Consider the following 27470-nt stretch of genomic DNA (forward strand, 5'->3'; position numbering starts at 1 on the left):
TCGAAAACATTTTATGAGAAATTCCAGTACTTCTCAGGGTTTAACAATAGTGATCCAGAAACGTTTTATTTTAAAATGTTAACTAGGACAGGAATGAAAACAATGTTGACAAATACTAAATTGATTTATTCTGAAAAATGGTATGACAAAATGTCTACCTTTGGTTTCGAATTTTGGAAAAACACAATTGAAATAAAAACGATCTGGGGTACCAAAGATTGGCAAGTACCAGGCCTTGAAGCATTATTTAGGGCCTGCATGATCCCAGAACAAATGACATTCTTGAATGGCACAATTCAACAATCTACTTGTCTTGGCCTAGCTAAGATAAAAGACTTAAATACACCGTCTATTCCGAAACCCATAACTGATAGTGACAGCACTACAGATGTGGAGATAGACGTATCCCATATTTTACACCAAAACAGAAAACATTCTGATTGGAAAAAATGGTTGATCTGGCCAACAGACACAAATAACTGTCAAGATAGATTCCTGAACAAAACACAGGGGTTCAAAATGACCAGGCCAGACCCAAGATACTCCCAGAGACAACACCCAGGGATAGTTACAACATACAGTGTAGGGAAACTATGCCTTGAGTGGCTAGAGAAATTCACACTGGCTGAAATTAAGCAACACTTGACTTTACTTAAAGACGGTGCTGACTTGCGTGATTTCATATTGGGACCACGCAAACAGCGTCAAAAACGTTTCATAACGGCCGGTAGATACGCTGCGTACAACGAAGCTTGGAAAGTAATGCAAATTGAAACAGCAGAAAAAATACGAGAAATTGATCGTATAAATTTGGAAAAATCACTTTCTGTAGTGGACACTGGGTTAACGACTCTGTCCTCCAGAATATATTCACTGGACAGCATTGCATCATCTGCTTTTGATATAATAGAGTAGGACTTACTAATGTTACAACATGGTCAGTCTCCATTACGTTCTATTGTACAGCTTGGTTGAACGTTGCAAAATCTGCGTTCAGGCTACGTACCATGGCGTTTAATCAACACAACGTCATTATTCGGTATCTTTAACCTTACTGATGAACAAATCAGTTTGGCACAAAAAGGAGCAGACTATACGATTCTGAGCATTGAAAAACTCGAGAGATTACCATTGACACTGTCCGAGAGACCTGTCATTGAATGGATAATACACGGAACACTTACAATTCCAATAACAACTTTCCAGTTTAAATACTGCCAAAAGTATATACCTGTGGGCCAGTATGTTATACACACAGATGTTACAGTGAAGGGAAAAAGGAAGTATTCCTTAGTGGTAACAATTGTAAAAAATCACTAAGCGGTACACTTCTGTGTCAAGGTATTAATTTGCATGGAGCCTGCGAAGGGTCTTCAAATAACCTTTCATGTCACCTGCATGGCACACCTGCAAAACAGATAGAGCCATTTTTTAGATAACTTTATAATGGTAGTTACATTTTAATAAGTGACCACAGCTGTTGTGGCATGCTGCCAGGAAAAGCCTATCTGACAACCGTAACTTCCAAGGCCGTTTGCTGTATGCAAGTATTGTATCCACACAGCAATCCAGATATGGGGGCTGCGTTATGGCTTTTGAATATCTCTTCTATACGAATTGATACTTTAAGCAGAATGAAATCTATTCTTTTACAGACAACTGTGCCTTTAACGTCATCCAAAGAAACGTATGATTGGCAAGGACATCGGCAGAGATACATTCCTTTTATCAACAAATTGCCCAGTGCATTTCGTAGAAATATTGAGCCAAATCTTAAACAGGTCTGATTCCAGTGGCATCGCACATGTATTTAAGACAGTTTTTTGCTGGACTGTTAGCACCCTTTGAAACAGTTCTGGGCATCTTCCCGAATTTTGTCCATTCGGTCTTTGGCGGCCTACCCTTAATCCTGGGACTCGTGGCAGGAATTTTATTTTTGCTCCTTCTGCACCGATATGGCAAGCCAATCCACAGACAAGACTCCAGCAATGATGGACGAAACGATCCTAGCAATACAATACCGAGACCGTATCACTAAGGTCCTCGGATTGGCCCGGCAATGAGATCTAAGTACAACCTGGTTTCTTTCATTTAGACCGATCTGCCAAGATTGCATCTTACCTGTGCTTCGATGTCTGCTATGCGGAGAAGAATGCGTGTTGGACGTCTGTCTTACACTACCATCAGCAGTACCAATGGATATCGATACTTTGCTAGGTCCTGTAACGACTCATGCATCGTGTTGTCCCCAGCGGCTACCTATTCTGATGACGGCATTCGTTGAGACTTCACCAGTACGAGTAGGTGGCGGTGAGGTACGAGAGGAAAGCAGCACCAAACAGGTACAACCTTCTGTGAGCATTGCTGATCCTAACATAGATGATAGCAATCACGCTTCAAACTGCACAGTTACAGCATTTTCGAATTTGGTCAAACTTTCACCTGATGTTGGAGACCAATTTTTTGTGAGTCTGTCTGAAATGATGTTCTCCCCTGAGCAACAAGAATGAAAATATTTAACAAGCACACAGCGTTCCCTGAACTCTGAATTCGGCCTTTAGTTTTGATAAACAAAGCTACCGAAAATATTTGGAACTATTTTTTTTCCCCTGAAAGCGAAATATTTTTTTTACATTTTCCAAAATATTTACCTTTTTTGGCACATGGTACTCTGCTTAAAGTAAAACTATTCTTAGAGAACAGAGCTTCTATTTTTAGGATAGTAGAGACAATATTTTACCTCAGCCTCTAGCACATATACAGCATTTTGTATAAATTTGTGATGGAATGGTCTCGACCTTCTTTTCTGTATTAAAAGCCATTTCATGTGTAATTTTCGCAATTCATTCAGCTGATATATATGCATTTAACTGAATGATGACACTGCTTGAAAAATGTAAAGTACCATCACTCATTTTCGTGTATTTACCATATACCATTTCAAATGCAAAATATGTATTTTGGGGTGGGTTGGAAAACACACATGCATCGTTATATGTTTACTACTGCTTAGTTTTTTAGTAATGGACATTACTCCGTGGAGTGGGTGTTGTGTTTCTATCTAGGACCCTAATTCAATATTCCCGATTCAAGCCCTTATGTGGTTATAATCAATAATATCCTTATAAAGGCATAAGAATCATATCCATATTCAGTAATAGCCCATGCAGTCCAAAGCACAGCACAGCTACTCCCATCGACTCCTAGAAAGCACAACGCGTTCATTAAACAAACCAAGCCTCCAGCAGCCCGGGAAATCCCCCCTGCTTTTGTTTTGATTTGAACAAGAACTCCAGAAAGAACTGTTAGTTCTTACTGACGTCTTATGTCCAACCTTACGTCAAACTCCGCACCTTTCAGGTATAAATATACCAACAGTTGCCTTAAGCAAACACACAGTGGTTTGGAGCAGAGCGGCTATCTACTTGCCCGAGAGCCCAGCTGATGCGAAAGCCCACGGAAGCCGCCCCTCCCGTTTGACGCACTGAGAGAGACGCTGTCTTTTTCTCCAGCCGAGAAAATCCAGCTCCGGTGTTTCCTGCCTACCCTTGCGGGTTGCTGGGAGATAGAGTCCTGAAGAAAGAGATACCAGACCTCCCACATTCTATTACCAAGGTACGGAGCTGACTAAAACCCTTAAGAGAATTCTTGATGCAGATTCTTGGCAAAACAATCTTAACCAACTTAACTTAAACTGCTACTCACTTACTCCTTCCCAAGTATTAGGCTTAGGTCAGGTACACTGGGGTAGGCGTAGTTAGAAGCACCAGTTGACTACGTTAGTCAATGTTTTTATGTATGTATATATTTTATCCATTTCAAAATATCATATGGCTAAGAAACCATATCAATGCTTTTACAGTATTTCATAATACTACTTTTACTTTACGCACTTTACTTTATGATAAGTATTGCAATTGTGGCAATTCATTTCTCTTGCATGAGGAAGAAGACTGCTCAATAAATAACACCTTTTATTGAAAACGCCTGTCTCTCTATTTCTCTGCACTCTGGTGAAACTAAGTATGCACGGTTGACTGAGTGAAATAGCTGCCTATTGTTTTCACACGACTCTAGAGATACACTCTTATTCTGAAGGAGCAAAGTTGTCATGTTTATGCGGTTGTCAGAAACTGAACCCCTTCTCGTCTGAATCGGGGAAGTTTATCCCTCCCTATTCATTCAAGAAAGTTTCTAGTGACCTCTGAGCTAGCTGGCTCGAACCTAAATTAATTCTAACATAGTCAGTATTGAGCTAGATGACCTCAGTCCTACGTCTACACTGCTGTTTGTTATTCCAATGCGCAGAGCCTATTAGGAAAATAAGAACTACACTACACTGCTAATCACATGCTAGTTTAAAAATGTGCTTTATAGTATTACAGCTGAAAACCAGCATTGCATCTACCACTGTGTTAGTTTGTGTGAGGCTCTCTGGTCTTTTTGACATCTAGCACTGTTATTGACTTGTGTGCAATTTGTTTTTCCTTGAATTGGTGCTAGATGGGTAATATCCTGGGCTCCTTTGTTTGTGCTCTTGTTGTTTGTCTTTTAATTGTATATGTACATATTGTAGTTTCTAAATGGGCTGTCAGTGCTTTAATGTTCTTGGATTCTTCTGCAAAAATATTTACATACCTGAGGTGATTTCTGTGTTAAAGCAACATTTACATTTCAAACCAACTTGAAACATTGTCAAAATCACCCTGAAATGTAAACCAACTTTGACTGATAAGATCATTTTGAAATTGTGTATCCCAAACATTCACAATAGAAGGGTAAAGGGAAATTTACAGAGTTACCTTAAATAGATTTATCAAGTTACATTTCAATTTGTCACTAGAGTTTGTGTGAGTTTGCTTGAGCTCAACCATTCTAATTTTGCAGGCATTTGTCATGTATATGTGATCTTATAGGTGATTGGGCTTAAATCTCTGTACCAAACATTTTAGGGTCAAGAGAGGTCTGCATCGATTTTGGATAACACTAGATGTGTAAGAAATTGTCTGTCCGGAGCAAAATTTAGAGTGGGTCATGTAATCTGCTGGATCACTGGCACTGAATCTGTTAGCTGAAGAATGATGTATTATTTTGATGAAAATAATTTCTTCTGAATAAATGTCTTTGTAAAGTTTCACTGAACATATAAAGGCAATTGTGGAAATAGTGATGTTTGAATATTTTCTTCAGAAGCGGAGATCAAACCGTCAAGTGAAAAGAAAAAAATATGTTGAGGAAACTGGCAAAAATTCCGAAGAGGACACCAAGACGAGCATTAAAACAAAAAAGAGTTCCACTCATTTGCCTGCCGAACAGCCATTGCAGTTGTTTGTGGTAAGTACATTTTATGGCGCTGGCAAAATTAATTACTTAATGAATTGTAATATTCTGCAGTTCTGTCACTGGCACTTTATTTGTCATCCAAGATTATGAACATATGTTTCTACTTTTGTGTTAACTGAGCTGTCGCTTTGAAGCAGACATGTATTATGTTATCCATCTTCAGGACCATAGAAATGCACCTGTATTTTCACAGGCAGACCAAAATTGTTCATTGTATTAGTCTGTTGAAAAATGGGGTTCAAGTTTCATGGATGTTATTACAAAGTTGTGTATAAGAAAGTTAATAAGTTATCGATCAGGATTTTTGGGGGGATTATGAGAACGTATATGCAAGATTTTTTTTTTTAAAACAAACTTTGAGTATTGCATCATGACGACCATGCGTCTCATCAATGACGTTGTGATATTGACATTTTGTGTCTTCCAATCGTATACCAATCAATGTATAGTACAGACTAGCCAGCAAATTTCCTATGTCCATACAACATTATATAGTCAGTACGAATATAATAGTCGTTGCCTATTGATTGGTCTGGCAAAGTATCCCTGAATACAAGTATAGTACACAATTTCAAAAAATAATTACAATAACAAAAAGCCTACTCCCACACTCCATCCTGGTCTGTCCTTATCTGGATAACTTTTAACCCATTACAAACGGGCATCTTGAATGGCAGTTAATTGTTACTGTCATGCCAATGTAGAGCCAATATTATCGGTAGACCACCCGCTGCTCTATACCTGTATGTGCTGCTGTGTAAGTCATGAAGAGGCAGTGGTATGTTTAGGTAGGTCTTTCTGCCAGAAGTCCTCCAGCATAATGTCCCAGTCCGTGGAAATGGGATTTTTACGCAGCCATCTTGCCTCCTCTCGTCTAATTGCCGCGCTCTCTGTACTGCCCCATCTAAGTATGTCGTCTTGCCACACGGACGGTGAAGGGCACCTGGGCGATTTCCATCTCATGGTTATTGTGAGAAGTTGGCCCGACATGCAACGTTCGCTATTCTAGCGACCGCTATGTATCGTTCCAACGACCCTTATGGTGTCTGGTTGTAAGTCAACCTATAGACCAGCTATCCTAGTAGCGTGGATACGAGCAGTCTAAGGCTAAAGACTCGAGAGGGCGTGTTAAGCCAGCTGTTTACCACACATGTACCCCTTGAACACCCAGTGAAAGGACACCGCACAAGTGTTATGAAAATAAACAGGATATTTATTAAGAATCACAACAGCCCTGTACTCTTTATGAGGACAGGGTACTAAGCACAAACCAAATCTCTTTAGCAAATACTTCAAGTGCACAATTAAAACAAGTGTCCGAGGACACGGAAAGGTTAAGGTCTCGGGCGGACCCGATAAGGCAAGTCGGAAGCGAGGGACTCGGGACCCTAGAGTAAGGAGGCTATGCAGGCACCGAAATGCCGAGTTACCTAGCCACGAGGGCTGCGGCTGCACAAGTCTTACAGGCGTCGGGGTCTTCGCTGACGAGCCAGGAGCCGGAAGAAAGGAGTTGCTGGCCGGCGACCAGTGCTGAATAGTTCGTAGAGATCCAAGCCTGGATCGGAGATTGATGAAACCTGAAAGCAGAGGGGACCAAGTTCGTACTACTAGCCAGTAGTCAGAGGGTACCAGGAAGGCACCGGTTGGCCGTCACCTCGACTAGGTGAGTGGGCGACGCTAGGCTCTGCAGTCTCACGGACCAGGAGGCGTTGTCGGCGACCACGGTGGAGGTGCGAGCTGTCCCACGAAGGATGATGCTGTCGGCGTCGCTGGGCCCAGGATGGGGCAACAAGCCTTGGCAGATCTCAGGGCCACGGGGTGGGCCTAAGATGGCGTCTTGAGTGGACCAGGAGGGTCCGGGGTGCTTCTCGCAAAGATGGAAGCAAGGGCCAGTCTGGAGCAACCAGACCAGCAGTGATGATTCTCGGATGTCGTCACAGAAGGGCACAAGCCAACGGCGAGTGACCAGACAACGGGCTGAGCAGCGAGCAGAAGGGCCCCACGCAGATCGTGGAGATGCTGGGAGACTGCACTTCGGTGCTAGAGCGGCTCAGGGTCGGGGTTTCTCGGACCCCAGAGCACTCACCAGAGAGTTACCTCAATGGTCGTGCTGGTTTTTAAGAGCGTGCAGGTTCTGATGATGGCCGGTCCCTCGAGGTCTCGTCGCACCCACAGATCACAGCTGAGCTGATGACGTGGGTAGAGGTCAGAGGTGCCAGGGAAGCCGGTTCTCGTCGAGCTGGGCCGTCGGATCCTTGAGGAAGGACTTGCAGCAAACCGCAGAGTTCTTAGTTGGTGCCCGCTGATGCAGGGTGACTACTCCTTAGCCACAAGGGAGAAATCTTGAGAAGAGTCTTGAAGTCCTTTCGTAGAAAGTATTCTTGATTCAAAGATGATCTAATTTGGAAGGGTCCCCGCTCCGGTCTTTATCCTAAAGAAAGGGGTGGGTACATGACTAGATCCTGCCCTAAGGGTGGGACCAGGAAGGGGGGTAGTTACGCCCCTCTCCCCTGCCGGGCTTTCCCCAGGCCAGGGCTGTCGCCCCTGGAACTGGTTCCAACCGGCAGATGCGTAGTGAGCACCGGGGTGCCACTCCGCAGTCACCTTCTCGCCAAAGCCCTACCTACCCAGAATACACAAACCCTGTCTGGGACGGTGCGAACAGCGCCCTCGACAGGAAACCCTTTGTCCCAGTGCTCCTCGCTGGAAGGACTCCCAGCAGCAGGAGGTCAGACTTGTGTCTGTGGTGGCAGCATCCATTTTGTGGAGCTGAGGCTTCAGTTAACTTTAACCGGGGTTCACAGTTACGTACATGTCGTGTCCCTCTAGAAGGGTGGGATACTAACCTCATCGCCAGAGTTGGTGAGAGGGCAGCACCCCGATTCGTATGACACCTTACTCGACATGTCTTGATAACGCGATACCGGAGTTACCGATATGGTACGCGTTATCATGGAACAGCTATTGGGGCTTGATTCCGCAAGCTGCCGCCGGGCTCGGCTCGGGCCTGAACCTAGCTCACACGAGCCCACGCACTCTGCCTTCAGGATTGATAAGGCCTGCCATAGGAGTGACTGATAGTGACTCGGGTGTCCATTGTATGGTTAGATATAGGGCTACTATACCTAAAGCGAAGGGTGGTTACACGTCTTCGCCCCAGCTGTCGTGCAGCCAGTTGTGTCAAATTTAAGAGGCCAGCCAGGGGTGGCATAATACATGCTGCAGCCCCTGGCGGCCCTGGGTACACCTATGCCCTGCGTTACGGGGTCTGATAAGGTGGCCCAGTACCAATTGGTAAATGCACCTAGGGTACATATCGTAATTTAGAAAGAGAACAGCCAGGCTGTGGGTCTGATTAGCAGGCCCACAGCCAGAGAAAGTCGTAAACCAGTGAAACAAAAGCAAAAAATCTGGGTGATCATAGGATTGCAGACCCTACTCTCCTACAGTTATCTCATGGTGATCGCCCGGATAGCCAATATAAGGGCGAGGTTTAGGCAACGCAGCTGTACCCTCAGGACGCTAGAGCGTCTGCGGAGGCCCAGCAGACACTCCAGAGCACTGTCTCTGATTGTGAGGTGCATGATGTCCCGAAGTACAGCGCAGACCTTCCTCCAATAATCGTTAAGGTGAGGGCAAACCCATATCATGTGGAGAAAGCCGGCCTCGTCTGCTTTGCATCGCGGGCAGCAATGTTGGGCCTCCGGAAACATGCGTTGGATTCTCATTGGGGTTAAGTAAGATCGATGAGGTATCATGGTTTGTAAATTTGGCATTGCGAGAAACTAGTTTGGGATTTCTAGGATGCTCGCCCAGGCTTTGTCAGTGATCTCCAAGTCCGCGGTTGCCGCCCATTTTGTGCAAAGGTCAGTGAGTGTGGTAGAGCTTTGCGCCCGGATACAAATGTATATCCATTTCACTAGATGGCTGCCCTCCTTCATGTAATAAAGCATGCTTACTAACTCATGTGGTGGGGGTTCCGTATGCTGGGGGGCCCATGTCACCTTGATGTAATGAGGTATCATTGCGTTTAGTAGAAACTGGCGGTCTGATGCATCAGTACTCTGTACAAAGGTGTAGTGATTCATTAGGGTGCCATCGCTAAAAAATGACCCGACCTCTACCACTCCAGCCTCCTCCCAATCATGAGTCCACGTGAGCCTGGTTGGTAGTCCTATGAGGGGTTTATTGCTCGCATATGGGACTGCGCTTGCGGTATATCGCAAGGCCTTCTTCCAGCATTGAAGTGCAGTTGTTAGTAGTGGGGCCACGTCTGTAGGAATTTTTGTTTTGGGAAATAGTAGTCTATGTAGGGCTCCACGGTCTAGGGCGCGAGTGTTGTAGCCTATTTCCTGCAGGTTTCTGCCTGCTGTCCAGAATGAGAGCCACTGGTGCTGGCTTGCGTAATATGCTCGGAAGTCGGGGACCCCCAGTCCACCCTTATGGGGCTCTAATTGTAGCTTCTTGAGGCTAATCCTAGGGCGACCCTTCCCCAGATAAGCTCAGAGAGAAGTTTATCCAGGGTACGGAAGGTGGATTGTGGGACTATCCAGGGTAAATTTACAAAGTATAGGAGGCGGGGAAGCATCACCATCTTAGAGATTGCAATTCGTCCCATTGTTGATAGAGGCAGGGATATCCAGAAAGCGATACTCGAGCGTATAGCAGTAGTAATTGCCCTCATGAGTTTACCGTCCAGTTGGTCAATCGGTGCTCGGTATATGTGGACCCCCGAGTATTTAAATGTAGTGTGTGCAACAGGTATATTATATGTGCCGAATTTAAACACATCCGGGTGGGGCCCAGTCTGAAAAAAGAAGGCGTTAGATTTCCGCTCATTGATGGCGAGGCCCGAAACATGTTCGAATGTGGAGAATGTTGGGGAGGGGCGCCATCTCAGTTGTCAGGTCACGTAAATAAATAAGGATGTTGTCAGCGTAAATGGAGATTAAGTGTGAGGTACCGGCTATTAGTATCCCCAGCTGCTCGGACTATTGTCTCAAAGCTATCGCTAGCGGCTCCAGCGCCAGGACAAGTAATAGGGGTGAGAGGGGACATCCCTGCCTCGTGCCTCTGTTTGGTATATTTTCGTGGGAGATATGGTTCCCAGTGCATGCTCTGGCGGTGGGAGTGGTATGGAGCAGTCGCACCCACTGGAGGTACTCTGGAGGGGGACTGAAGCGTTGCAGGGCTTCAAACATGTAATTCCACATTACGGAATCGATGGCCTGTCGCATGCCCAATGGCAAGCATCCTGCATTCTCATACGCCCCAGGGGTGGCCATTATGATGTGGTGTAGGTGTCTGATGTTTAGGGATGTGCTGCGTACCGGGAGAAATCCACACTGGTCTTCATGTATGAGCGTATTTAGGACGGGGAGTGATTAGCTAGGGCCTTGCTAAATGTCTTGTATTTGGTCGCTGACAATGGCCGGTAGTTAGATAAATCCGTGCCATCGCGCCCCATTTTGGGGAAGGAGACTACCAGGGCTTTACCAGGGCTTGCATAGGGGAATGTGGTAGGTGACCGGAGGTGAGGGCTGTCTTATAGAGTTCCTCTAGGTTTGAGACAAGGCTATCTGAGTAGGTAGCGTAGAATTCTTGGGGCAGGCCATCTAGGGCTGGGGCTTTGTTGCAGTTGAGGCCTTTTATCGCGGCTCATATTTCATGCTGGGTAATGGGGCCCAAGAGGTCTCTTTGCGTGCCTTCTGTAATACTAGGGAATGTTATGCTATTGAGGAAATCATCCATCAGTGTGTCAGTGGTGTGAGTCAGTGCAGCATACAAATAACTAAGGTAAGTGCAGAAGGCCTCATTGATTTCGAGTTGTGTGTATACTAAGCCTTTGGTCAGGGGTTTTTATGCAGGTATTGACTGGTGTTTCCGGGTTGTCTCGTAATATCCGGGCTAGCAACGTGCTCGATTTGTCGGCCTCGGCGTGTTTCAGTTCCGTGTAGGCCTGGTGGTCAATTACTTGGAGAGTCTCTAGGGTTTCGGCCGGTCTGATACGTGCATCACGTAAGGAGTCGGTTTGTTTGGGTCTGTCACTGCTGTTTGTTCCAACTCTGTCAATTGGTCTTCTATACTAATAAGGCTTTTGTGTACTTCTTGTGTAGCCCCAACTATGGATCCAATTGCAGAGCCCCTCAGCACCACTTTTAGCGTGTCCCATTCAGTGAGGTGGTCGGAGGCTGTGTTCAAATTTTCAGAGAGATAGTTTGTAATGGTTGTAGAGTGTGTGGTGTGGAATGGGTTATCTTCTAGGAGCTGGGGCCAGAGTCTCCAAGTAGGAACTAGGGTGGGGACTCTGCCCCATGATACTGAGATCTCTAAGGGGTTATGGTCTGAGAAGGTATTAGCCAAATAAGTGGAGTGGTGTGTTTGCATGGAAATGGTGTTAAAAATGATGAACCTATCAATCCGGGTGTGGAGTAGGTGAACTGGTGAATAAAAGGAATATTCTCTGTGTGTAGGGTGTGGCGGTTTCCAGACTTCTCTGTCCCCAACCAGACAACCATGTGCTGAGGAAATCAGCTTGTTTGCTGGCTCCGGCGCTATGTAGAGGGTATGGGACCTGTCTAATTCAACGTCAAGAACAGCATTACAATCGCCACCCAGTATCCTGGGGGTGTGTCCCAGCCCACCAGGGATTATGCTTAGTTGTTGAAGAAACTTATCCTGGTCGAAGTTAGGGGCATTAATACTTCCCATTACCACTGGTAACCCATTGAGTGTACCCTTCAGCAATATGTACCGGCCCTGATCATCCACGCGGCGGTCCAACTCCGTGAACGGAACCCTGTGGCTGATCCATATGGTCGCCCCTCGTGCATAGGCCGAATAATTAGTGGAGAATGTGTCCCCGTCATTTTTTGCGTGTCTTCACAGCTTCTGTTTCCGGGAGGTGGGATTTCTGGAGGAAGACTGTGCGCCTTCCGCCTGAGGAGGTGGGCATGGACCCGCTGTCCTTTTTGCACCGCTCCCAAACCTCTCGGGTTCCAGGTCAGCAGGTTATAGGAGCCTAAGGTGGTAGTTCGGCTAGGCATGGTTGATTATTGAAAGCGGAGCGCTCTCTAAGTCGGAGTTGTGTAGATATTACAGACCAGGAGTATCCCATTCCCTTCGAACAACACAAACTCGGCGCAGCTGTTAAACTATGCTGAGCCAAACAGATGACCTTAACATTCAAATACCCTAAAACAGTGCAATCGCTTTGTGGGAAGTCTGTGCTGCCGCTCATATGCATTTCTACTTCGTTACATAGGTCTGGTGGCTCAGCGGAGCCCGGGGGGGTATATATATAACATTTAACATTCACAAGAATTCGCCTTACAATATAAGCATGAGGTGTTTCAGCAAGGGAGGGGGTGGGGGGCCTAGGCCCATGGGGCGACAACTGGTGCCCAGTGGAAGGTTATGTAGGCACTAATGATCCATAGAGTATTAAGTGTTATGTCATTACAAATTGTGTATATATAACAGGGTGTACAACAACTCATGTCTTTCAACAGCATTATAAAGGATACTGATACTGTTGGTGGTCCATCAATAGGGCAGAAATGTTCCTTCTGGAATATTGCATGCAATCGTCCGGTCATGCCCCTCAATTATCTAGCAGATCTACTGTCTGAGGCGTCACCGAAGGGAACAGGGAGATGCTGTGATCTGAGTCCGACTGAATTGTGCAGTCTTCCGAATCAGTCATAATCTTGGCATGGCTCTCAAGGAAAGAGCCGGCCGCGGCTAGTGCCCCTGCCCTGTCAGATAGCTGATATTCGTACGTCGGGCCGAGTATTGCAGAGTCCTGCGTGCCCTTTGTGTGCCAGCAGACGCCAGGTGTCTTTGGTTTTGTTGGGCAAGAAGAACATGTATCGAGATCTTGAAGTACTCTTCACGGACCTGCAACGCAATGTTAGAAGAGACAATCATGATAATGAAGAAAAAGTAACATAAATACATTTGTGTAATTCTATTTAGGATTTGCACTCCAGAAAGGTGTTAACGTGAAAAAATGATCATGTGAAAAACTACTTCAACAGTTCACGAGTGATATTGGTTTATGTACACATTTGAATGTTCACTTCATGATTGTTTTTACTCATTTGGAATCTTCTGTAACACAGAGGTGTTACCTTTTGAGGCTCCTGTTTTTTACATGATCATTTTTTCACGTTAACACCTTTCTGGAGTGCAAATTGCGATTCTCCTATTAACATGAACAGAGAATCTGGATTTCATTAAAGACACGGAGGCTAACATTATGCATTAATCCTTTAATGCAACTCACAAACAGCCGCTTACATCATAAAGAACAAGAACAAGAATGAGATGACATCACAGCAAAAATATAAGCCATGAGCAGGAGTAGAGCTGCCTCTTTTAAATGCAATCAAAAGTTGAGATAGTTAGTAGAATCAAGCTTCAACTTGGAACAAGGGTGCTGCAAAGGTTCATAACCAAGAAAGAGGAGCAAAGGAAAATCCATGTAGATCCATCAGGATCCATTGGAACAGAGTTGCCAATAAACCTTGAACATGAAGAGAAAATAACATCTGATATTCAAATAGATAGCAAAATCATCAAATGTAAACAATATCATAAGAACAAAATCAACGAATAGATTCTCCGTCCAAGGGAGGGACGGTAGGGATAATGTTAGCCTCCGTGTCTTTAATGAAATCCAGATTCTCTGGTCATGTAAATAGGAGAATCGCAATTTCATTACAAGACAAGGAGGCTACATTATGCATGTTGGTAGCCTTGAATAACAACGTCAGAAACATGTTCAATAGGTTTACAGTAATGATGAGCAAATGTAGAGGCATTAGACCAGTCAGCAGCCTTAAGGATAGCATCCAACTTACCACCAGACCAGAATGACTTGCTGACCATAGCGCTTCTGAGAGAATGAGGTTGAAATTTGGAAAGGTCAATACCAGTAAAGTTCATAGCCAATTTAACCCACCTAGCGATAGAGCAGGATGAGATGGGTTTAAAGGGTTTGACATAAGAAACAAGAAGTTGATTTGCATCAGGAGGACGAAGGTCTTTCATTCTTGAATCTTATTCCTTCATGCAATCAACTACACAAAGTTTTTTGCAGAAGTCAAAACGAGGATAAAAAAATAGTCAGACATGGTTTTAGTTCTTCTAAAGATTTCAAATCTAACACCAAACATGTCATAGCATCTATTAGAAATATCCCGAGCTTTGACGTCGGAGACTCTGCGACAAGAAACCAGGCATAAAAGAGAGACAAGTTTTATGGAAAGACATTTCCTGTTAAGAAGAGAGTTGTCAGGCCAAGAGCAAAAAAGGTCAAGCATAAGTTTGACATCCCAAACAGATTGGTATTTAGGTCTAGGAGGTCTTTTTAACCTAATACTTTTAAAACTCTACAAATAATAACATTCTTACCTACCGTTTTACCGTTGACAAGAGAATGTCCAGCGGAAATGGCAGATCGATAACAGTTAATCGATCTATAGGAGAGGCCATTGTTGAAAAGTTCAACAAGAAAATTAACTATATCGATGATAGGAGCCTCCACGGGATCCAAGTTCCTCTCCATGCACCAACGAAACCATTTTCTCAAGATGCTATTATATCTGTAATGAGTTCCTGGTGCTCAGGATTCCCCGAGGAAAGTGAGAGCGGATGACGAAAGTCCAGACAACTCGTTAGATTGCCTGACACTTTCCAAGCTAGAAGGTTCAAACTCCCTGAAAGGACCAGGTGGTCTTCTCAGTTTGCGTTTCGAACCAGACCTGTCATTGCAGTAATCAGGATGGGAATGTCCAAAGAAAGTTCCAGAGCTGTGGGGAGCCACGCCTGAGAGGGCCAGAAGGGAGTTATCAGGACTAGGGAGCACTGATCTTATAATTCACTAAGTATGGCTTAATATCTAAATGAATAGATGAAGTGGTGTTTGTATAAGTGTGTAGCTAAGTAAATATGTAAGTATGATCCATTGTTTGCATAAGTGAGTAGGATGACTTCATATGTGAATAGGATGTGTGCTGGTGTGTAATGTCAATATAGGTCTATAAGTATTTTTGATAGTGTTCTATTGTTCATTGACAGCATGTATGAGTGAATCTACATGTAAGGGATTAGATGTGTGTATACATCTATGAATCACTGAGTGCATTTTTAGATACTTGTATTGCTGTGACAATGGATTCAAATATGATACTCTGTATTTTACAAAGAGTGATGAAAGATTTTACTAGTGTATGAAAAGGTGTATGTGATTGTCACGTGGATGATGTCATCAGTGATGTCATCAGTGATGTCATCAGTGATGTCATCAGTGATGTCATCAGTGATGTCATCAGTGATGTCATCAGAGATGTCATCAGTAATGTCACTGACCATGTCATGAATGATCTAATATGTGACATCATCAGCAGTGGATTGCGGGTGCGCGAAATATAGTTGGTACAACTAACTATATAGGAGCAATTTTAATGTTTTTTTAAATGCTAATTCCTAGCTATATAAGGCCTGAAATCTATGGTTTTTTCAGTGAATTTGCAAGTTTTTTTATTGCTAATTCCTAACTATTTAAGGCCTGAAACCTATGTTTTTTTCAGTGAATTCGCAAGGTTTTTAAATGCTAATTCTATTAGCGGATAACGTTTAAATATGTTAATATCCTTGTGGGACCACCTGAGCAGCCCTAGGGGGTCAGGTTCTTTCTACCCTGCCCCCTTTTTGCATTCTACAAGTTTGTTTTTCTGCTTCTTTTGTGCCTCGGTCTACCTAGCACAAGATGAATGCCAGAAGTGTTGGCAGCCAATGAGCATGCTGCTTTCCTGTGAAATATTTACAACAAGGGGTGGTGAGGGACAGTCTCTGAATTAAGCAAAAAGCTCTCACCCAGTCAAGAGATCAGGGCTAGATCCAACACCGTTTTTTAGCTCACTGCACCATCCCAGTTTCAGAACCTGGCTGTATGCAAATTAGTCTGTTCCTGTCCCAGTGCATGATGGGAACAGGGCAAACCAAACTACAAAAGCCAATTCTTACACTGGGAAGGAAACAAGCTCCCGGGGACCGGTTTCTGGCATTACAGCCGTCTTCGGCCCGGTTTGCTTGAATCCTGATGGTGCAATGAGCAAGGGTCTCACATCTGAGAATACCCTTCCACGCTTAGGGTGGACAAAAATATTTACAACAAGGGGTGGTGAGGGACAGAGTCTCTGAATTAAGCAGAAAGCTCTCACCCAGTCAAGAGATCAGGGCTAGATCCAACACCGTTTTTTAGCTCACTGCACCATCCCAGTTTCAGAACCTGGCTGTATGCAAATTAGTCTGTTCCTGTCCCAGTGCATGATGGGAACAGGGCAAACCAAACTACAAAAGCCAATTCTTACACTGGGAAGGAAACAAGCTCCCGGGGACCGGTTTCTGGCATTACAGCCGTCTTCGGCCCGGTTTGCTTGAATCCTGATGGTGCAATGAGCAAGGGTCTCACATCTGAGAATACCCTTCCACGCTTAGGGTGGACAAAAATATTTACAACAAGGGGTGGTGAGGGACAGAGTCTCTGAATTAAGCAGAAAGCTCTCACCCAGTCAAGAGATCAGGGCTAGATCCAACACCGTTTTTTAGCTCACTGCACCATCCCAGTTTCAGAACCTGGCTGTATGCAAATTAGTCTGTTCCTGTCCCAGTGCATGATGGGAACAGGGCAAACCAAACTACAAAAGCCAATTCTTACACTGGGAAGGAAACAAGCTCCCGGGGACCGGTTTCTGGCATTACAGCCGTCTTCGGCCCGGTTTGCTTGAATCCTGATGGTGCAATGAGCAAGGGTCTCACATCTGAGAATACCCTTCCACGCTTAGGGTGGACAAAAATATTTACAACAAGGGGTGGTGAGGGACAGAGTCTCTGAATTAAGCAGAAAGCTCTCACCCAGTCAAGAGATCAGGGCTAGATCCAACACCGTTTTTTAGCTCACTGCACCATCCCAGTTTCAGAACCTGGCTGTATGCAAATTAGTCTGTTCCTGTCCCAGTGCATGATGGGAACAGGGCAAACCAAACTACAAAAGCCAATTCTTACACTGGGAAGGAAACAAGCTCCCGGGGACCGGTTTCTGGCATTACAGCCGTCTTCGGCCCGGTTTGCTTGAATCCTGATGGTGCAATGAGCAAGGGTCTCACATCTGAGAATACCCTTCCACGCTTAGGGTGGACAAAAATATTTACAACAAGGGGTGTTGTCTCCTTTCTGGTGAAGAATTGGCTTGGTAGTTTAGTCTGCCCTGTTCCCATGATGCACTGGGCCAGGGACAGACTGATTTGCATATAGCCAGGTTCTGAGCTGGGATGGGGCAGTGAGATAAATAACGGTGATGGATCAAGCCCTGATCTTTGGACTGGGTAAGAGTGGTCTGTTTAACTCAGACACTCTGTTCATCACCACCCCCTTTTTGTAAATCGTTTTTGGCCACTATAGGTGTGGCAGGGTATACTCAGACATGAGTCCCTTTCTCACTGCTCCATCAGGATTCAAGCAAGCCGGGCCGAAGAAGGCTGAAATGCCAGAAACCGGTCCCCGGTAGCTTGTCTCCTTTCTGGTGAAGAATTGGCTTGGTAGTTTAGTCTGCCCTGTTCCCATGATGCACTGGGCCAGGGACAGACTGATTTGCATATAGCCAGGTTCTGAGCTGGGATGGGGCAGTGAGATAAATAACGGTGATGGATCAAGCCCTGATCTTTGGACTGGGTAAGAGTGGTCTGTTTAACTCAGACACTCTGTTCATCACCACCCCCTTTTTGTAAATCGTTTTTGGCCACTATAGGTGTGGCAGGGTATACTCAGACATGAGTCCCTTTCTCACTGCTCCATCAGGATTCAAGCAAGCCGGGCCGAAGAAGGCTGAAATGCCAGAAACCGGTCCCCGGTAGCTTGTCTCCTTTCTGGTGAAGAATTGGCTTGGTAGTTTAGTCTGCCCTGTTCCCATGATGCACTGGGCCAGGGACAGACTGATTTGCATATAGCCAGGTTCTGAGCTGGGATGGGGCAGTGAGATAAATAACGGTGATGGATCAAGCCCTGATCTTTGGACTGGGTAAGAGTGGTCTGTTTAACTCAGACACTCTGTTCATCAGCACCCCCTTTTTGTAAATCGCTTTCCTGTGAAAGGCATGCTGATTGGCTGCCACTGTCTGCCAACACTCCAAACCAGGAAGTGTTGGCAGCCATCTTGTGCCTCGGTAGAACCAAGGCACAAGAAAGCAGTGAAACAAAGGTGCAAAACACGCAAAGGGGGCAGGGTAGAAGCCCCCTGACCCCCTAGGCCTGCTCAGGGGGTCCCACCAGGCCCAACAATATATTTTTTTCTAGTTTTCCCCATGGTACGCTCAGGGTACGCGTACCTGTAAGCTTACATGGGAAATCACCCAGTGCTTACCCCGCAAATTAAAAAAAAAAAAAAAAAGTTTTTTTGCACCACAGGGTCCTTCTAGGCCCCCCTCAGAAAACCTAGGGGGTCAGGGGGTGTCTAACCTGCCCCCTTATAATCATTTCCCCCTTTTTATTTTCACCTCTTGTCTCTCGATTCTACCGAGACACAAAATGGCGGACTCTCCGGACTGTTTAGAATGTTGACAAACACCCGAGAGCCAATCAGCTTTCCGCTTGCGCACTTCCGTGGCGCCGGGTGCGCTCCCCGGTACGCGTACCCGTAAGCGCGCATATAGATATGTGTTTGTGAACCTACTTTTCGTAAAATCCACTGGAGCAATTTTCACCAAATATAGAAAAGCCACTTCTGCGTACCAGTCTCTACAATTTTGCAAAGTTTGGTGTAGTTCCGTTCAGCGGTTCGGGCTGTAGCCTTGTCTATTCATCCTACGGAAATTAACATGGGGAAAACACGTTTTGGGACCCCCTTTTTTCTCGGCCCCCACATGACTAATCCCCCCGAAACTTCCAGGGAAGGAGCGGAGCTGGCCTAAATTTTTGAAAATTACACGCAAATTCCTCAACCGGCGCCTAAGTTATTCCCAATAGAATGTTGCAGATTTCCTATGGTAGCTAGGTCCGAACTATATATACCTACTGGCTATCTCTAGTAGGTAATATATATATATATATTACCTACTGGCTATCGCCAGTAGGTATATATAGTTAGGATTAATTCCCTATGGGATTTCTGAAAATTCTATGTCTAATAACTTTGGCGTTTGTGGACGGAATCGGCTGAAATTTTCAGGAAAATGGCACATTTTGTTTCTGAGCAGCCCCTGAAAATTTGGTGGGGTTTCGTCAAGGGGGGGCTGAGAAAAAAGGGGGGTCCCAAAACGCGTTTTTTACATTGAGTTTTCCATAGGGCGGTTGGACTCACTTTTAGCTCGAACGGCTGAATGGATTTGCACGAAACTTGGCAAAATTGTAGGGACTGTTAGCCCGATGTGCCTTTGCTAGGTCTCAATATATGTGCTTCAGTGGATTTTGAGAAATTAACGTTTAAATCAAGATATATATCTGTAACAGCGCTCCGGGCAGCGATCCGGTCCGCTTACTTTTCGCGTTTCGGAACTTTGCGCGCAGAAAGCTGATTGGCTCTCCGGTGTCTGTCAACATTCTAAACAGTCCGGAGCGGCCGCCATCTTGTCTCTCGGTAGGATCGAGAGAGAAGAAGAGGTGAAAAACGAAGGGGGAATTTAATGAAAGGGGGCAAGGTATCCCCCTCTTGACCCCCTAGGAATGTTGTTGGGGTTATTAAAGGGTCCCGTGGGGAAAAGAAAAAAAAAAAGATTTTTTACGGTAGAAGCGCTTCACGGGCCGCGAACTGGGCCGCAAACTGGTAGCGAAACGGGAATTCGCCATTTTGTGCTTCGTTAATTAAATTACTAGGTATAAGGGGGTGCGGGAGACGTATCCTAATCCCCTATGTTTCCTGAGGGTGGCTGAGGAGGCTGATATATGTTGATACATCTCTTCCAGCGGCTGCGCCATCTTGCCTTTTTTCCAATGCCACAATTTTGTCGTGCACGGCAGCCATTTTAGATGCCAGGCTGGTCCCAGGCTATCACCTACCCCTGCGGATGTAGTTTATGGCCCCAGCTGTAGAGAATTCAGACATGCCAACCCTCCCGATTCAGGCGTGTGACTACTGATTTCAGTGCTAGTCTCCCGCCTCCCGATTTCTGCAAGCAAAAACCCGGGGGCATATTACGAACAACTAGCGATAATTTTTGTCTCTAACTTGTTTAGAGACAAAAATTATCGCCGCACATCAGCGATTTTTATCGCAGATAAACCTTGCTATTATCGCAGAAAAGTCAGCGATATTCATGTATTATCGAGCAAATGCTCTTAGCCATGTTATCCACCTCCCATTGGATAACATGGCTAAGAACTGCTCAGGGCAGGTGTTAGATTTTGGAGATATTTGCGCTTAGCGCGAATATCTCCAAAAGTTGGTAATAGGAGATAGCGATGTTAGGGACTGTTTCCAGTCGCTAACATCTTGGCACGCCACTTTGCATGTTATTAGTGATAAGTATCACTGACATGCAAAGCGGGGCCCAAGATGGTCGCTATCTCCTTTTAGCTGTCACTAACTGGTGTTAGCGACAGCTTGGTAATAGGGAGATAATTTTATCTCCGCTTTCATGGCTTTTAAAGCCAAAAAAGCGGAGATAAACCCCCTTGATAATATGCCCCACGATTCCTTGGGGGTTTCAGCTGACAGGGCTTGGTATTGTGTTACATGGTAATTTTTCCAGGAAACGTCAGAGGGTCGATGCAGGGGTTCTAGAAGAGGTGATAAACCATTTAAGCCTCATGAACAAGCGCATGGTCTTTTAAAGATTTGTGAAGTACTCGGGGCGGCGGTGTGTGTGTGCCCTCTTCCAGGAGCGGGCGGGGGGGCACTGCCAGCAACTTGCCAGGTCAGGTAGTGTTCAACACGTGCATCACCCTTTCTCTGCCTGCTATTGCGCTCCATGCTTCGGAAAGGTAAGAAAAAGAACGTGCATTTGAGTTTGAAATGTCCGATCCTGCAGCAGCACACTTCCAAAGCCCACACATGACAATAACCCGATTCAAGGCCCTATTCACCCGTTTTTAAAAAAATAGATAACACTCCAACAAAGTAAGATTATAAAACTTTATTAACTTTTAACTATAATGAACGGAACAAAAACTAAAAACATTTAAACATTTTTCAACTCAAAAAGCAACAATGGTTAGAAGCTGTCTTTTGTGCGAATAGTCCCAAGGCAGCACAACGTGCAGAGTTCTGGACGACACCCAGGTGATGTCGCCTGGGTGCCGCACTGGTTTTGGGATCCTACAATGCAGCACAGAAAAACAGCGTGGGGCGTCCCGGGTGGTGCGGGGGGAGGCCTCGTCAGTAGCGGTCTGTTGTGCGAATAGTCCCAAGGCAGCAGAACGCGTTGAGATGTTGATGGGACTGTGTCCAGTGTCCCATGGCTGACACAACATGTACGACAGGCACCCAGGTGATGTCCAGTAAACTGCCGCACTGGTTTTGGTATCCTACAATGCTGCTCCGAAAATTGGCGTGCGGCGGCCCGGGGGGGGGGGGGGCGTGGGGGAGGCGGCGTGAACGGGCCTCCCCAGGTGGCGGCCATCTAGCTGAGTTGCGCCCGCTCTTGCGGCTACAGCGTCTCGCTCACCATGTTGTTGAGTTGCTCCCACTCTTGCAGTGCAGCGATAGGCGGCTGCCACATGGCTCTTAAAATGGCGGACGGCTCCTCGGTTTTGGGCCTGGTCCACTGAAATGGCCCAGGGACACCTTGGAACTCGGACGCTTGCCTGCTAGGGCTTGGGCTCCATTCTCGAAAAGCGTCCCCTCAGCCGTGAAGATTCTACAAAAGTCTTGGGGGCCCCCGACTCCCGCAGGCTTCCGGTGGGGAGCGGCTGCCATGATTGCTCGCGGAATGACCACGACGGAGCCACGAGATGGTGGTGCTCTCATGCTGACGCCAGCTTAAGTCTGAATGATCCAGAAACAAGGTGGGGCTTTCATCGTTTGGGAAAAAAAAATGTTCTAAACCAATGAAAAGTGTTATTTTTAGGTCATATGACCAAGACTTCCATCTTTAGGAAACCAAAAGTAAAATGAACCAATGAAAAGTTTTATAAACAAGTCACATGACCTGTTATGCGGCATAGGGCTACAAAAAGCGTAGAAAATCCGTTGGCACGTGAGGCGGCGTCAGTAGCGGACCGATGTGCGAATAGGCCGAAGGCAGCACAACGCGCCGAGATCCGGATGGCACCGAGGTGGTGTCCAGCAAAATGCCGCACTGGTGTGGCCATCCTACAATGCTGCGCCGAAAGACGGCGTGTCCAGCTGAGTTGCGGTCACTGTTGCGGTACAGTGACTCGAACGCGCCGAGATCCGGATGGCACCGAGGTGGTGTCCAGCAAATTGCCGCACTGGTGTGGCCATCCTACAATGCTGCGCCGAAAGACGGCGTGTCCAGCTGAGTTGCGGTCACTCTTGCGGTACAGTGAGTCGAACGCGCCGAGATCTGGATGGCCCCGATGTTGTGTCCAGCAAGTTGCCGCACTGGTGTGGCCATCCTACAATGCTGCGCCGAAAGTCGGCGTGGGGTGCCCCGTTGGCTTATGAGGTGATGTCAGTAGTGGACCGATGTGTGAATAGGTCGGAACCAGCACAAGGCGCCAAGTTCCGAATGGCAAGTCCTGGATGTTGAGTGCCTCAGTTGAGAGTTCTGAGCAGTGCTTGTAAGATTGTCTGAAGCTTATTTGCACCTGCTGCAGCTTCACTATTGCCCTGGTGTGGCCAAAGGTCGCACATGACATAGGCGGCCGGCTCCCGAGGTCCGGCGGAACTTTTTTCCTTTTCCTTTCTGCTTCTTTTCCTACAATCCGTTTCATCTGAAGACACGACCAGGTCCCTGAATGTGTGCAGGGGGACGCTATTGATTGAATGAAAATGGCGGCTTGACACAAAGCTGACTCAAGCGTTACTGTTGATGCTATACAGACAAAAATTGGTTTTCAGTTTGTACATTCTTCAGGTTTTTTTTTTCCATCCAAGTCTGATTGAGAGTTTGTAGAAAAATGGCTTCAGATTTTCCACATACTACTCTTCAACATTCTTCCTAAATGTAACAATGTGAAACTCACTAGGAGAACGGCTGTTTCTGTTTCCTTTCAAAATGCTGCCAACAATATTTTCTGAATGGAAGACACCATCTTGTAGCATAAAGGGCCGAAAGGGGTTCTGGTCTGGCCGATGGTTGGTGGAGACATTTTGACTATATCTTGGACCTGCCCGGCCTCGCCCCAAATGGCGCCGGTATAAATGGGACTCGTAACTCCTTGCCCGCAAATGTATATCTAGAAAATGTTATTGTAAGTGGCCCTGTCGTATTTTAATTACAAAATGTACGTCCACCGATTCCGCAACTGTTAGACACCTTTGTTCTTGCAACCTAATGGCCCGCTCGTTACGTTCTTCTACAGTGTAAATGTCTCCTCATCATATACGATTTCAGTTTGCTCCGTGGCCGGCCCACGTGGTTATAGGCCCGTATTTGTATACTGACATTTTCACAATAAAGGTTTTTAAAACAAAACACGGTAGTAGTATTTACATTGGTAAAGTTTTTACTTTTAGTCACTGTTTTCGAATCAGTAAAAGGCAAGTGAAATAAAGCAGTCCAATTACATGACGGATAAAAGGTATAATATGTAGGAACGCAGTAAAGATAAATGGTCAAGGGCAGTTGTGTTTTTCATGTCTGCAACATAAAGTGATCGATAAGAATCTGATAATCAGGCGTATCGGCAACTAAGACAGCAGGCCGAATCTCTTTTACTCAACGGCTCCGTCATGGAAGGAAGAAACGCCCTTTTTCTCGAAAAAGGAATAAATTTTACTTGCAAGACAGTTGTAAATTTTCCGGGAAAGTACATTAGCCTGGAATATTATAACATATGTTTGAAAAAAAAATATTGTTCGAAAACAATAAAAAGCGTAATTTTTAGGTCATATGACCAAGCTTTTCATCATTAAATTAACAAAAGTAAAATGAACCAATGAAAAGTTTTATTAACAAGTCACATGACCTGTTATGCTTACGTTACGCGCTGCGCGCCGCGCCTCGGATCACTTCCGGGTGCGCTAACGCGGCGTGTCATATAACGCATTACGCGACAACGTAGGTCAAGAATATAGTCAAAATGTCTCCACCAACCAGCGTTCGGAACACAACCCCTTTCAGCAGTCCAAAAAGTTCTGTTAAATGACAACAGAGGGGACAGGCAACAAGAACCATCAGTCAAAGAGGGGAGGGCAAGTTCTTCTCTTCCGGGTCATGTTGGGGCGCTACCGGAACTGATCGAATTGGTAGTCTACAGTGTTTCTGGATGTTTCAGACTAAAGCTGGCGTCAGCATGAGAGCACTACCATCTCGTAGCTCCGTCGTGGCCATTCCACGAGCAATCATGGCAGCCGCTCCCCACCAGAAGCCTGCGGGAGTCGGAGGCCCCCAAGACTTTTGTAGAATCTTCACGGCTGAGGGGACGCTTTTCGAGAATGGGACCCAAGCCCTAGCAGACAAGCGTCCGAGTTCCAAGGTGTCCCAGGGCCATTTTAGTGGACCAGGCCCAAAACCGAAGAGCCGGCCGCCATTTTGAGAGTCCTGTGGCAGCCGCCTATCGCTGCACCGCAAGAGCGGGAGCAACTCAACTACATGATGAGCGAGACGCTGTAGTCGCAAGAGCGGGCGGTAAACAGCTGAATGGCGGAAGAGGCACAGTGTAGCAAAAGCGGGCGGAATGGCAACTGAAACGGTAAAGGGGCGCCCCACTACAGCGTGTCTTCAGGTCAAACGGATTGTGGGACAAGGTTCAGAATTGAAGAGTCATCAAAAGGCAAAAAGTTCTGCCGGACCCCGGGAGCCGGCCGCCTATGTCGGGGGCGATCTCAGGCTACACCAGTGCTATAAGACTTGGGGAGGGTGTCGGAGCCAAGCGTCTTCTCCGAGTCCATGGCCATCACACCGCCCCTCAGGGGCCTCCGTCAAGCTGTTTAGGAAGGTAACATATCACATTGTTTTCTAATGCAGTCAGGTCCACAAACGACACTCACTTACTTTGAGAATAGTGAAGCTGCAGTAGGTGGAAATAAGCTTCAGACAGTGTTACAAGCACTGCTCAGAACTCTTAACTATGGCACCCAACATCCAGAACTTATGCCATTTGAGAATGGCAGTGACATCGAAGCAACTCAGGGACCAAAACCATTAACGTACTTTCACGTATGAAAATCTTACTTGGGGAGGGGGCAGGAGCGAAGCGCCCCCTCCCAGTCAGCGCCACCACACCGTATGTTGAAAATTTGAAGCCATCGTTCTACAAAGTCAACCAAACTTGGATTGAAAAATCTAGAAAAATGTACAAACTGAAAACCAGTTTTGGTCTGCATAGCATCAGTAGCAACGCTTGAGTCAGCTTTGTGTCAAGCCGCCATTTTGATTCAACAAAGCACAGGCATTGAAAAAGGCTCAAACTCAGAACTCTGAACTATGGCACCCAACATCCAAGAGCTTGCCATCCGGATCTTGGAGCCTTGTGCTGCTTTCGACCTATTCACACATCGGTCCACTACTGACATCATCTTATAAACCAACGTTATGTAAATAGTTTTTTAATAAAATGTTTTACCCTGTTTCTTTGCTGGTGTGTTGTCTATATTTTTAATATTTGCATAGGGTTTGTCGTTATTTTGTGCGGGATGGGTGATGGAGCCGAGCTGTCTTGCAGCCCTCATGGTGTGGAGCTCAGTTCATCTCACTATTTTCGTATTTCTCATGAAGGGTTGTTCCTAATATTTCTATTTTAGCGAGGTCAAAAAGAGATCCAATTAGTGGCCTACTGATTTTGCTCGATTACTTTTATTTTTTTACACGATTTTTCACTATCTGCAAAGACTAAACAGAGTATTGCGACTTTGTGCTTGTTTGTAAATAGAGAATGATCCAAAGAGAACCAATTCTAAAACAGTAAATGCTTGGACAACAATCAATCAAATGGAGAGACAAGCAGGCACGACGGATTACAACGGGGGTAAAGGCCTGCGTTAACTACCCTTCAGTATCTGCAAAGAGAGAGTACTACTAATACAAAAGAGGGGAGGGGGGGGGTGCAGCGTTCAAAGCACATCAGCGTGCATAAATACGAAAATGTTTTTATCTATCACGTACTTGACATTTTAAAGCTTTTCATATTTGCTATTAAAAAATCAATGAAATTCACAGAAAAAACCATAGGTTATAGTGGATATATAGTTAGGAATTTGCATTTACAAAACCTTGAAAATTCAATGAAAAAACCATTGGTTTTAGGCCATATATAGTTAGGGATTTGCATTTACAAAACCTTATTTTACTCGCATAAAACCATTGAAATTCCATATATAGTTATAAGCGCTAACTATATATCGCGCACCCGCAATCCACTGCTGATGATGTCACATATTACATCATTCATGACATGGTTAGTGACATCACTGATGACATCACTGATGACATCTCAAATGACATCACTGATGACATCACTGAAAACATCTCATTTGACATGACTGATAACATCACTGATGATATCATTCATGTGATAATACGATGAACCTCTTCAGACTCTAATATAACCTTAGATACAATCAGTGTAAACAGACACTCACAGACTGTCACTCATCCATGGAGTTACTCACACACCTAGTCAGTCATGCAAAGAATCAATCACACCTCCATTTCCTCAACTATACAGTTATACAAACTTTACTTATTCAAACATATACTAACACATATTTACTCTATTATACAATCCCTGATACAAGTTCACAATGATCCATACAGCCACTCACACATTCACTGGCTCTTATGCACAGTTATTTATATATGTCAACTCTCACATGTACTGTGTTTTACATATGTACTTACTTTGACATGTAGCACTGAGATATCCATTCACTCACCAATACACTCATGCACACAGTCAACCGCCCATACAGCTGTTTCCACATGCACTTTTGAAACCATACATCTAGTGAATCAACTGCTCACACATCTATGCACAGAGTCACACACCTCCCAGCCACCCAC

The 27470-nt window shown here is 45.4% G+C and overlaps 1 protein-coding gene across 5 annotated transcripts in view; it reads left to right on the forward strand.

Moving 5' to 3' along the window:
• CHD9 (chromodomain helicase DNA binding protein 9) overlaps nucleotides 1–27470 on the forward strand; it is a 2197083-nt gene that overhangs the window by 469328 nt on the left and 1700285 nt on the right. For all 5 annotated transcript variants that reach the window (XM_086945174.1, XM_086945175.1, XM_086945176.1 and 2 more), the window contains one exon: nucleotides 5191–5334. In XM_086945174.1, the coding sequence (XP_086801300.1) occupies nucleotides 5191–5334 (144 nt within the window). The remainder of the gene's footprint in view (nucleotides 1–5190; nucleotides 5335–27470) is intronic.

Source organism: Lissotriton vulgaris, chromosome 12 (assembly GCF_964263255.1).
Source record: "Lissotriton vulgaris chromosome 12, aLisVul1.2, whole genome shotgun sequence".
NCBI classification, from domain to species: Eukaryota; Metazoa; Chordata; class Amphibia; order Caudata; family Salamandridae; genus Lissotriton; species Lissotriton vulgaris.